Below are 11,317 nucleotides of genomic sequence, written 5' to 3'. Positions count from 1 at the left end.
CCGAGGGCTCTCCGGTCTTCAGCCCTATCTTAGACCCTGATCCCACGTGTGCAGGCCTGGTCAGCCGCTCTCACCAACGCGCTCTGTCTTCGCCCGAGGCTGAGGGATGAATTCCGTCTTGCCCGATCCCGGAGGGGCAGGGTCAGCCTCACCCAACGCCTTTGTGGGATAACCCTGCCTCGCCCGAGGGCCGAGGGATAAACTCCGTCTCGCCCGACGCCTTGAGAGCGAGCTCGGTCTCGCCCGAGGGCTGAGGGATGAATTCCGTCTCGCCCGATCCCGGAGGGATAGGGTTAGTCTCGCCCAAGAGATAGGGATTGGTCTCCGTCTCACCCGACGGCCCAGAACGAGCCTCGCCCTGATCGATATCTATCCCTCATAATGATGGGTACAGGACGAGATAAGACGTTCAGGTCAACCATGGCTCCAACGACCATACCCTGCGCCCTGGCAGGAAAAGGACTGCCAGGGAACGACAGGACTGATGCTTTAGACCCTTCTAGGCGCCGCAGAGCCCAAAAGGTATTACAGGTGCGTGCATCTCACCCTATAGAGTTGTAGGCGCCGCCTTCAGCTCTGGGACATGGAACCCAACGAAGATATACGACAACCGCTATGCTCCAAGAACGGATTTGCTATCTCCACGAATGACGGATATTCCGTCACCACGCTATGGACCCGAGGGAGTGGCGCCCTCTTCTCGACCTCTCCGGTCCTCCCAGTCAGAAGGCCTTGGCCACGGCGCTACACCGGACCCCAACCCCGAATTCTCCCAACAAGGAATCATGGGAACCAGAAGGCGTGCGGAGCAAGGCTGGGGGAGGCTCATAAGTCAAAACCACTGTACTACAGCCCATACCCTGCGGGCAGCATTCTGTGACTAACCTGACATCCTACAGAGACATCGACAACATTGTAAGCACTTATCTTCCTTCGCACTCATCAGAATGGAGGACCTGACTAGGTAGACATGAGCCACAAGACTAAGTAGAGTACGCATCCTGGAGCCCTCACCCTTATAAAGCCAGCCCCTTCATCTATAAAAGGGGATGCGCTTCCTCCATCAGAGGAAATGGAAAAAATAGGACTGAACAATAGAACGCACTCATACACACGTTCAAGCGGCTACGAAGCTCTTGACCACCTTTCAATCCTTCCATCAGAGACTTGGGTCCAATCCCTCTCTCGACAGTTTGTACCCCTTACTACAGACCGTTCACGGTGCTAATAACACAAGCAGCAGCAAACTGGACGTAGGGACGTTCCACCCGAACCAGTATAAATCTTGTGTCCTTTAGCGCACCATCCGAGCCTAACGCGCATTACTATAAATTTACTTGCCGGTGCTTGCACGAAACACCGACAAGGGCCCACACTGACGCACCTCCATACAGGTGCCAAGCGATTGTTTGACAGAAAAGAGTAAGAAGACGGAATGACGTACTATACCCATTTGCTTTTGACCAGGCGTGTCAGACTGGACTTGGCAGAGAATAGAGATAAATAAATACAACGAATAAATACATTAATGGCGTTCGAGTTTTTGATGCCTGTTTCGCGCTCAAGGATGGACCAGACCACTGCCATGCTCTGGGACCACCCAGACTGCTAATGTGCTCGGGGACTGCCCAGACCACTGCTGTGCTCGGGGACTGCCAAACCACTGCCGTGCTCGTGGACCGCCCTGACTACTGAAGTGCTCGGGGACTGCCCAGACCACTACCGTGCTCGTGGACCGCCCAGACCACTAAAGTGCTCGGGGACTGCTCCGACCACTATCGTGCTCGGGGACTGCTCCGACAGCTGGTGTGCTCGGGGACTGCTCCGACAGTTGGTGTGCTCGGGGGCTATCCCGACCACTGATCAGAGAATCGTTCTCCTCAGTTACATGTGATTTGTACTCACATACAGTTGAGAGATATTTATTTAGACCTTGCTACAAGGCTCATACTTCGCCTTCCAGCAAGCTCGAGGACTACATCGGTACGATGCACCTGCCGGTGCATCTCGTATCGCCTGTATGACGATTAGGTACTCAACTTAACTGGGAATTCTTTTCAGACCCTAGCACCACGTGCCTACTTCACCTACTACCAGGCTCGGGGACTAAGTGGGCACACTTCACCTTGCGGTGAATGTGTTTGTTTTTTGACCGCTATGACTCTGATGATCAAAGATGCTACGCTCCGAGACGCACTTACATTTCTTTTTAGAAATACAAGTGGGCACACTTCCCGGGACGGAAATCTTTTTCTTTTTTCTTAAGAGCACCATACATTCTTCGGACAACCAATTTCTCCGGCAACGATGGTGGTCGAAAGATGTCAAGGACTCGGGCATAACTTGTCGGAGAAGGTCGAAATGGCGTGTCGCAGCATAATACATGGTGCTCGGGGACTAGCTGTGGGGGTATTAACCCCTATACCCTTACGGCTAAGCTTGGGCCGGCCCGGATCGATGGGTCCGGTCTAGCCGAAAGACGACGTGCGGCCCAGCCAACATGGTTGGAGTCCCGCGCAAGGAGTCAAGGCAGATTTGGCGATCAAGCAGGATCCTGGTCGGTTAGAATAGGAATCCTTATCCGGCCACATATGGCAATTGTAACTGACTAGGATTAGTTTCCAGATCTGTAACCCTGCCCCCGGACTATATAAGGCGGGCAGGGGATCCCTCTAAAAATCATCTCTCATTAACATACAGCAATACCAATCAGATGCAGGACGTAGGTATTACGCCTTCTTGGCGGCCAAACCTGGATAAAACCTCGTGTCTGTCTTGCGTCACCGTCTTGTTTGTGACTTGCGCATCCGGGGTTTATCCCCTGCCCGAACGAGGTTTTATCCAGGTTCGGCCGCCAAGAAGGCATAATACCTACGTCCTGCGTCTGATTGGTATTGCTGTATGTTAATGAGAGATGATTTTTAGAGGGATCCCCTGCCTACCTTATATAGTCCGGGGGGCAGGGTTACAGATCTAGAAACTAATCCTAGTCAGTTACAATTGCCATATGTGGCCGGATAAGGATTCCTATTCTAACCGACCAGGATCCTGCTTGATCGCCAAATCTGCCTTGACTCCTTGCGCGGGACTCCAACCATGTTGGCTGGGCCGCACGTCGTCTTTCTGCTGGACCGGACCCATCGATCCGGGCCGGCCCAAGCTTAGCCATAAGGGTATAGGGGTTAATACCCCCACAGCTAGTCCCCGAGCACCATGTATTATGCTGCGACATGCCATTTCGACCTTCTCCGACAAGTTATGCCCGAGTCCTTGACATCTTTCGACCACCGTCGTTGTCGGAGAAATAGGTTGTCCGAAGAATGTATGGTGCTCTTAAGAAAAAAGAAAAAGATTTCCGTCCCGGGAAGTGTGCCCACTTGTATTTCTGAAAAGAAATGTAAGTGCGTCTCGGAGCGTAGCATCTTTGATCATCAGAGGCGTAGCGGTCAAAAAACAAACACATTCACCGCAAGGTGAAGTGTGCCCACTTAGTCCCCGGGCCTGGTAGTAGGTGAAGTAGGCACGTGGTGCCAGGGTCTGAAAAGAATTCCCAGTTAAGTTGAGTACCTAATCGTCATACAGGCGATACGAGATGCACCGGCAGGTGCATCGTACCGATGTAGTCCCCGAGCTTGCTGGAAGGCGAAGTATGAGCCTTGTAGCAAGGTCTAAATAAATATCTCTCAACTGTATGTGAGTACAAATCACATGTAACCGAGGAGAACGATTCTCTGATCAGTGGTCGGGATAGCCCCTGAGCACACCAGCTGTCAGATCAGTCCCCGAGCACACTAGCTGTCGGAGCAGTCCCTAAGCACGATAGTGGTCGGAGGAGTCCCCGAGCACGTTAGTGGTCGGAGCAGTCCTCGAGCACTTCAGTGGTCTGGGCGGTCCATGAGCACGGCAGTGGTCTGGGCAGTCCCCGAGCACTTCAGTGGTCTGGGCGGTCCACGAGCAAGGCAGTGGTCTGGGCAGTCCCCGAGCACAGCAGTGGTCTGGGCAGTTCCCGAGCACTTTAGCAGTCTGGGCGGTCCCAGAGCATGGCAGTGGTCTGGTCCATCCTTGAGCGCAAAACAGGCATCAAAAACTCGAACGCCATTAATGTATTTATTCGTTGTATTTATTTATCTCTATTCTCTGCCAAGTCCAGTCTGACACGCCAACATGGTCACCAAATTTCCCTACCTTGGGCATACCTGGAGGCACGCCGAGGGTCCGCCAAAGATCATGAAGGCGTTGTGTACCTCGGGGAACCCGTCGTCCTTGTCGTCCTCCCGGTCGCCGGCGCCCCTCTTCTTGGCATCATCGTCGGGGAGCCCGAGCTTGGCATAGTAACACCGGAGCATGGTGCAATCCTTGAGGGCGTGCCTCATGGGGCCCTAGTGGTAAGGGCAGGGTTTCTTCAGCATGTCGTCAAAGAACCTGGGGCCTCTGGGGCCTCGGAGATTCTTGCGCTCTGCGGCCGCAACAAAACCGGCCTCGAGGACCTCCTGTTTCCCCTGGTGACCCTTTTTGTTTTTCTTGGGGAGGTGGGGAGCCGAGGCCCCGGGGGCCTCATCCCTCCGCTTCCCCTTGGAGTCGCTACCGGGGAAGATGGCCCCCATGGCCTCTTCGCCCGAGGCGAAGTTGGTGGTGATGTCGAGGAGCGTGGTGGCTGAGGTCGGCACGTTTTGGCCTAACTCTCGGACCAGGTCGCGATAGGTGGAACCGGAGAGGAAAGCCTAGACGATTTTTGAGTCACCAACACTGGGCAACTCGATGCACTGTTTGGAGAAGCGCCGGATGAAGTCTCGGAGAGACTCGTCCGGCTTTTGGCGACAGCTCTTAAGGTACCAGGAGTTCCCGGGGCGCACGTATGTGCCCTAAAAATTCTCGACAAAGACCCTGACCAAGTCGCGCCAATCGTGGATCTATGAGGGAGGAAGGTGTTCGAGCCAGGCTCGCGCCGAGTTTGACAAGAGCAAGGGGAGGTTGCGGATGATGAGCAGGTCATCGTCCGCGCTGCCTAGCTGACAAGCCAGGCGGTAATCGGCCAGCCAAAGCTTGGGGTTGGTTTCGTTGCTGTATTTCGTGAGGTTGGCTGGTTAGCAAAACCGGGCCAGGAACTGAGCGCCGCGGATGGCCCTGCTAAAGACTTGAGGGCCAGGCGGTTCAGGAGAAGGACTGTGGTCCTCCCCACTGTCATAGCGGCCGCCTCGGTGCGGATGGTAGCCGTGGGCGGGCCCCTCATTGTCGTGGCATCGTCGCCTGCTGACCACCTCGTGGTCACCCCGCGCCTCGCTTCGGTTGCCGAGGCGGTCGTGCAGCAAGGGGACCCTGTTGATTGTTGGTGCCCGAGTGGGCTCGGGATGAACCGAGGCCTCCCTATCCTGCCGAGGCGGTGCCATGGGAAGGTCCAAGGCGCCCCCGCGCCGTTGGGAGGCGGAACTCTCGGCCTGCTGCACCGCAGCGGTCTCGAGGAGATCCCGGAGCTCGCCGCGGAACCGTCGCCCCTCCGTGGTAGAGGGCTCGGGCATCGTGCGGACTAGCATTGCCACAGCCGCAACGTTCTGGCTAGCGTGATTGAAGATTGGGGGTTGCTCACTCCCTTCGTTGTCGTTGATGCGGTGGTGGACATCACAGGCCCTCCGTCGGGCTCCTCCGCCATCGCCGCGACCTCGCTGCTCCTGCTCGAGAGTGTCTCGAAGCTGCTGCAGAAGGAGTCAGTCTTGTTCAACCTTGGCCTAAAGCTCACGGAGCTGTTCCAGGTCCGGGCGTTGAGGTTGTGCGGGGGCAAGGTTCCCGTTCCATGCTGTCGGTGGGACAACGCGCGGAGGTGTGGCGTCGCCTGCTCCCGGGTGAAGCGGGGAACGGTTGCCAGCCCCCTCGTCCTCCTCACCTGCTCTCGGCATCCTGAGCCCGATGTGGAAACACTCGCGAGTGGGGTCGTAAGTGCCTTCGTCGTCGGAGTCGGAGTAGCCGAAGCAGTAGTCGCTTGCGGCCAAGAAGCGGCGCATGGCTTCAGGGTCGTGGAGTCCGGAGAAATCCGCTTCAGCCCATGCCTCGTCCTCCTCCGAGGAGTCAGCGTGGGTGTGGGTCGAAGTCGTGGTGTCAAAGTCGAGGGCGAAGCGCTGGCGGCGTCCTGAGGGATCCGCATGAACGGAAGCGTAGGCGTAAGCGTAGGAGGCGGCGGCATTTCTCAACCCGAAGGGGTACGGGGATGGTGCCATCGCCGGGTTCAACTCCGCCGGAGTTGGCTCCTCAGGAGGTGGCGGGGCAGAGCTTGATGACGGAGTGTCGCCGCACACCACCGGCGTCTTTCCCTTGTCCAGGCTCAGGCTAGACAGGTCCCCAACCAGGGACCTTATGCCAATAGCTGGGCATGGGATACTGGCAGAGCATGGCGCATCGCCTTGGGTTTGCGCAGTGTCGGGGTGGTTCCGCCCGCGTCGTGCTTGGTGGGCGTGATGAGGGCGGCGGCCCTGGCGCCGCCTGCGCTAGGGCTCCTGGTGTGCGATGTCGTCATCGGTCGGTGGGGCTCGGGGTGAGAGGAGTACCATGTCGTACTCAGATCCTAGAGACATAAATTCTAGGCTCCCGAACCAGATCACCGTGCCGAGACGTAGCGGTCATACGGGGTCAGCCATCCGAAACTTGTTGGGATGACGAAGCTGACACGCAGAGGCCCCTACCTGGCGCACCAACTATCGGTGTTTTGGACCGGCGAGCCCTCAACCAACTAGTAAATTTGTACTGCGTGTTCCTAATCCCGGATGGTGATGCAAAGAGACACAAGGTTTATACTGGTTCGGGCAATGGATGCCCTATGTCCAGTCTGAGAGATCGATCTTGTATTCCTTGCACCGAAATGCTCATAGTAGGGGGTTACAAGCAGGGCGAGAGAGGGAGCTAGTCCTAGGTCTCTGCGTGGAGCGGCGTGGATTGCTTGAGATGTTGATCTCAGGCGGTGAGGAAGCGTGCGCGTTACAAAGTGTCGAGTATGTGTTCGTCTACCTCCTGAGAGCGTGAGCCCATCTTGTGGGCGTAGGCCTAATCGTAAGCGTCCGATTCTCTCTCTAGAAACGGCCCTGGTCCCTCCCTTTTATAGTTGAAGGGGGGACAAGGGTGATACATGTGTTAGCTACGCGGCGTCGTGTGAATAGAGGCGGCATGTCCGAGCCCTGTAGCCTGTTACTGTGGTGGCGTGGTCGGTGGAGTGGTCCTGTCCTTGAAGTACTAGGGCGACGCGCCGGTCACATCCGATCCTGTGCGTCATGGGAGCTCTAGTGTTAGCTTGAAGCGGGGCGTGGCGGTTGACGCACCGGTCACTGTGTGTTGACTGCGTGAGAAGTCGAGGCTCAGTTGGTGCCGAGGCCGAGCCATTGTGGGAGGCTCGGCGGGCATGAATCCCGAGGTTGCCGAGACCCTGAAGTAGATCGCCGAGGCTTGGAGGGAGCAATTGGTCTTGTACGCTGATTCTGAGGCTATGGTGACCCAGACTTGACTCCCCACGCCGCGTTGTTCCTGGGGCAGGGGTTAGGTGGCACAGTGTAGTGCGGGCGCTGGTCGTGGGCACAGCACCAGAGCACAGTGGCCGGTAACCCCTGCCTCGTCCTATCCCGGACGGTATGGCGTTGATGCGACTTCCCGTCTTGTTGGCCGCTCTGCAGTGTCGAGCCGTCGTCCGGCTGATATCGCGGGAGTAGTTGGCGCATTAATGGGACGTGACGCTCTGTCGGGGAGACCGGTCGAGGCAGAAGCGACGGGTTATTGCCGAGCCAGCCTCGAGCGATACGGAGAATCGACATCTCGTCCGAGGCTTTACGCGCGGGGCCTCGGGCGAGACGGAGAATTGGTTCCCCATCCGAGGCCTCCCGTGCGAGGCCTCGAGTGAGGCGGAGATTTGGCAGGCCGTCGAGGCCCCCCGTGAGAGGCCTCGAGTGAGGCGGAGAGCCGGTGGGCTCGGACAAGGCCGGGGGTTAACCAATGGTTTGCCTTTTGGCTTTGTTTTTGATGGGGTCTAAGTGATTCTTTTGGTATACGCTCACGGTACCCCGTTTTATGGTACCCGACAATTAGCTTCCTAGTTGAACGATGAAAACGATAAACAAGATAAAACAATTGTATGAGGTTCCTTCATTTGTGGTGTTTTTGATATGTGTGATGGTGTGTGGCTGTTTAGTCGATGCCTTGTATGATACATGACGGCCAAGGCAAGGCTATTGTTTTCAACAATGAACAAATGGAAGAGTACTGCAAAAAAATTTCTTGGTTAGTGGTGACGATGTGGATGTGGTGTATACAAAACAACTTGTGCTTGCATTGCACGATGGGACTGGGATTAGTATATTGTTACTAGGTTATTAGTAGAGGTGTGCGAAGAGGGCAGGACACGGACGGCTGGAGGGTTTTTGGAGGAAAGTGGATGATAAACACGGTTCCGGATAAAATGTTGCGAGAGAAAAATACTATTCTAGATGAAAAAACAAGCGGATCAAGTCAGGTTCAAGGGCACGCGAACGGGGCGGTAGCCTTGGTCGCTGAAAGCTGGTTTTGTATATTGTTGCGCGTCATCCTTTGTAGCATAATGTATGATCCAGCTGACATGCATTGCTGTCTGCTGTCTGGTCTGTGTGTCTGAGCAATCTATGACGATGAATGCGATCCAGCGACAGCAAAGCAGAACCTGGTCCAAAGCTAGCCGGCCGGCCGGCCGGCCTGCTTCCCCTCCTCCAGTTTCCAGGCACCGAGTCTTTCATTTCATCATCCATTACACGTCATATATCCACTATGTCCTTTCAAACAAAGTAAAGCAAAGTTGGAGCCAGTGATCATTCACTAATTTTTTTTGGGTATTATTACCATTTAGCTCCATCATCTCTGGAGGACAGCTCTTCTGCTTAACCAAATGAAAACTTTTTTTTTTGGTATTATTACCATTGAGCTCCATCATCTCTGAAGGACAACTCTTCTGCTTAACCAGAAGAAAACTTTTCATGTTACAGGTGATACCTAGTACTGTAGCAGAAGTAGTCCAATGTGATCAAATGAAACACTTAATCAGCTTGAATGTTATTACCAATCCTTCAAATGCTGCTCAAAGTTAACAACATGTGATTGGGGAAAATGAAAAGGAACGACATTTGTATTGATACAAGGAATTCTCTAGATCTATTGAGCTATGTACAATTGTACATGCTGATGATTTCTCTTTCAGGCGAACAGCTGCCGCGGTCTCCTTGGGTTTGTGTTTGAATTTGGATCCTTGAGATGGTGCTGCAGCGGCTCGGATGCCATGGAGTGCTTATAGTCCCGCCAAAGAGTGCGGCGATCATGGTGACCACGTCGCCCGGCGTCAGCCGCACTGCAGCGCCATACCGCCGGTAGAACATCCTGTACTTGGGCACCGCCGCCGCTGTCGCCGCCGCCCTCAACGCCCCGCCCATCTCCTCGTCCGCCGCCACCCACTGATCCTGCATGCCCACCGCTTCCAACACCGCCGCCTCCACAACCTCAGGCTCCTGCGGCACGGAGGAGATGGCGGCCATCACCTTGCCCCACGCCGCGCGCACGAACACATCCACGTGCGCCCGCGCCTTGGCGCCCTGCGCCTCTGCCCACTCCTCCCCGAGGACCCCCTGCAGCCTGCCGCTGCCGGCCACCTTGTTGGCCACGTACTTGGTGTTGTTCGCCAGGAAGAGGTAGCTCAGCGCCACCTCCCGGTAGCACCCGGCCTTGGCGTCCAGCTTGCCCAGCAGAACCGACACCAGCCGGTGGATCGGGCTGTAACTGTGAAACGACGACGACGACATGCTCGACGACGGAGACGATGTCGTTGACAGCGCATAATGTTCCGGCGAAACGTTGCCAGAAACTGACGAGGTGTAGTCTGCGCCTTCTGCATCAGCTTGCTCGTAGATAAGAGCAAGGCCCTCCTGGTAGTCGGCGAGGAAGACGAGGTAGTTCATCACGTAGCGGGTCAGCGGGTGCACCGCGCCGCCGGCCGTGGTGGCCTTGGACGGCTCCTTCTGGATTGCCGCCTCGAAGCTGCTCAGGGTCCCGCGCGCAGCCTCGCCGACCTTGGTGACCACGACGGCGGCCCTAGTGGCGACCTCGGAGTTGTCCCCAAAAACGGACAAGAGCGCCGGCAGCACCTCGGTGAGCGCGTCGTGGACGTCGAGCACCCGGAACAGGCGCTCCGGGGCGCGCCTTGCTCTTGCCACCGCGGCCTCTGCGATGCCGAGGAGGCTCGTGGCCTGGTCGTTGACGATGGCCGCGAACACAGCCTCACGAACAGCCGGGTCGCGGGCAAAGACCGTGTCGCAGAGGTCTTTCTCCCCGGTGAAGAGGGAATTGAAGGCGACGGTGGCGGTGGCGATCCACGACGGTATGATGTTGCCGTCGATCTGCTCCCAGGTGAGCTTGTGGAAGAGCAACGACGACGACGACGAGTTTCTGCTGCTACCACTAGCAGTTGGAGGTGAGAAGCCGAGGAGACGCTGCAGCTTGGTGGCCAGAGCCGTGCGACGGTGGGACTTGAAGGTGGAAATGCACTCCTTGCCGTAGCCGGCGGCCATCATGGCCTTAGCCACCGCGCGTATACTGCTGGGACCGGCAGCGGATGCGCCGGCCGCTTGTTGTTCGCTTTCGTCGTGCTTGTCGAGCAGGAACTGGAGCTCGAGTTGGAGCCGGCGCATAGCGGTCTGGAGCAGCTCCTGCGCCTGGACGAGGCCGTGGCCGCTCTGGGAGCTGGGGTTGGTGGTGTCGGCGGCGAAGAAGAGCATGGCTCGGTGGAGTTCGGCGGCGGCGCGCAGGAAGCCCTGGGCCTCCTCCGCTTGACCGGTGGCGTCGTGGAGGAAGAGGGAGCATGATACGTCGGGATGCCACGTTTTGACGAGCGCGGCGGCGGCAGCAACGCTCTCCTCGACAAGCGTGGAGGAGAGCGTCCGACGGTGGCGCGGCGGAGGAGGGAGGGCATGGCGTTGGCGTGGCGGCGAGCGCGATGGGGAGGAGAAGGTGCGAGGCATCGGTGGACGGACCGGCAACCCAGCTGCAACAACAGGCGAAGGCGATCGAATCGAGCAAAGGAAAGCTAGCTCTTGGGCCTTGGCTCCTCGATCGCTCCTCCCTCTATTTGCCAAGAATGATAGTGTGTGTATGATGTAGAGACAAACCCAAAATCAAATCAAATATATATACATGGGGATTGCAGCCTGCCCAGCACATTTTGCTTGTCCTGAACTTGCCTTCATCAGTTTGTTTGACCCAGTACGTACTGCTCTTTTTTCATGCCACTGACAGTGCTAAGCTAGCTGCCCTTATTGACCTAGTCAGATTC

At 56.6% G+C, this 11,317-nt stretch overlaps 1 protein-coding gene across 1 annotated transcript; it reads right to left on the bottom strand.

Annotated features, from left to right (window-relative positions):
• Positions 1 to 9,058: 9,058 nt before the first annotated feature.
• On the bottom strand, positions 9,059 to 11,117 carry LOC136485941 (exocyst complex component EXO70H1-like). The gene has a single exon (XM_066482735.1). It carries the CDS (start codon positions 11,004 to 11,006, stop codon positions 9,159 to 9,161), a length of 1,848 nt encoding a protein of 615 aa, XP_066338832.1. The 5' UTR covers positions 11,007 to 11,117; the 3' UTR covers positions 9,059 to 9,158.
• Between the last annotated feature and the right edge of the window lie 200 nt (positions 11,118 to 11,317).

Source organism: Miscanthus floridulus, chromosome 10 (assembly GCF_019320115.1).
Source record: "Miscanthus floridulus cultivar M001 chromosome 10, ASM1932011v1, whole genome shotgun sequence".
Lineage (NCBI taxonomy): Eukaryota > Viridiplantae > Streptophyta > Magnoliopsida > Poales > Poaceae > Miscanthus > Miscanthus floridulus.
This window is presented reverse-complemented; position numbering and strand designations above follow the sequence as displayed.

Excerpts from the sequence above, each read along its gene's own strand:
- LOC136485941 (XM_066482735.1), bottom strand. The coding sequence starts at position 11,006 with ATGCCTCGCACCTTCTCCTCCCCATCGCGCTCGCCGCCACGCCAACGC.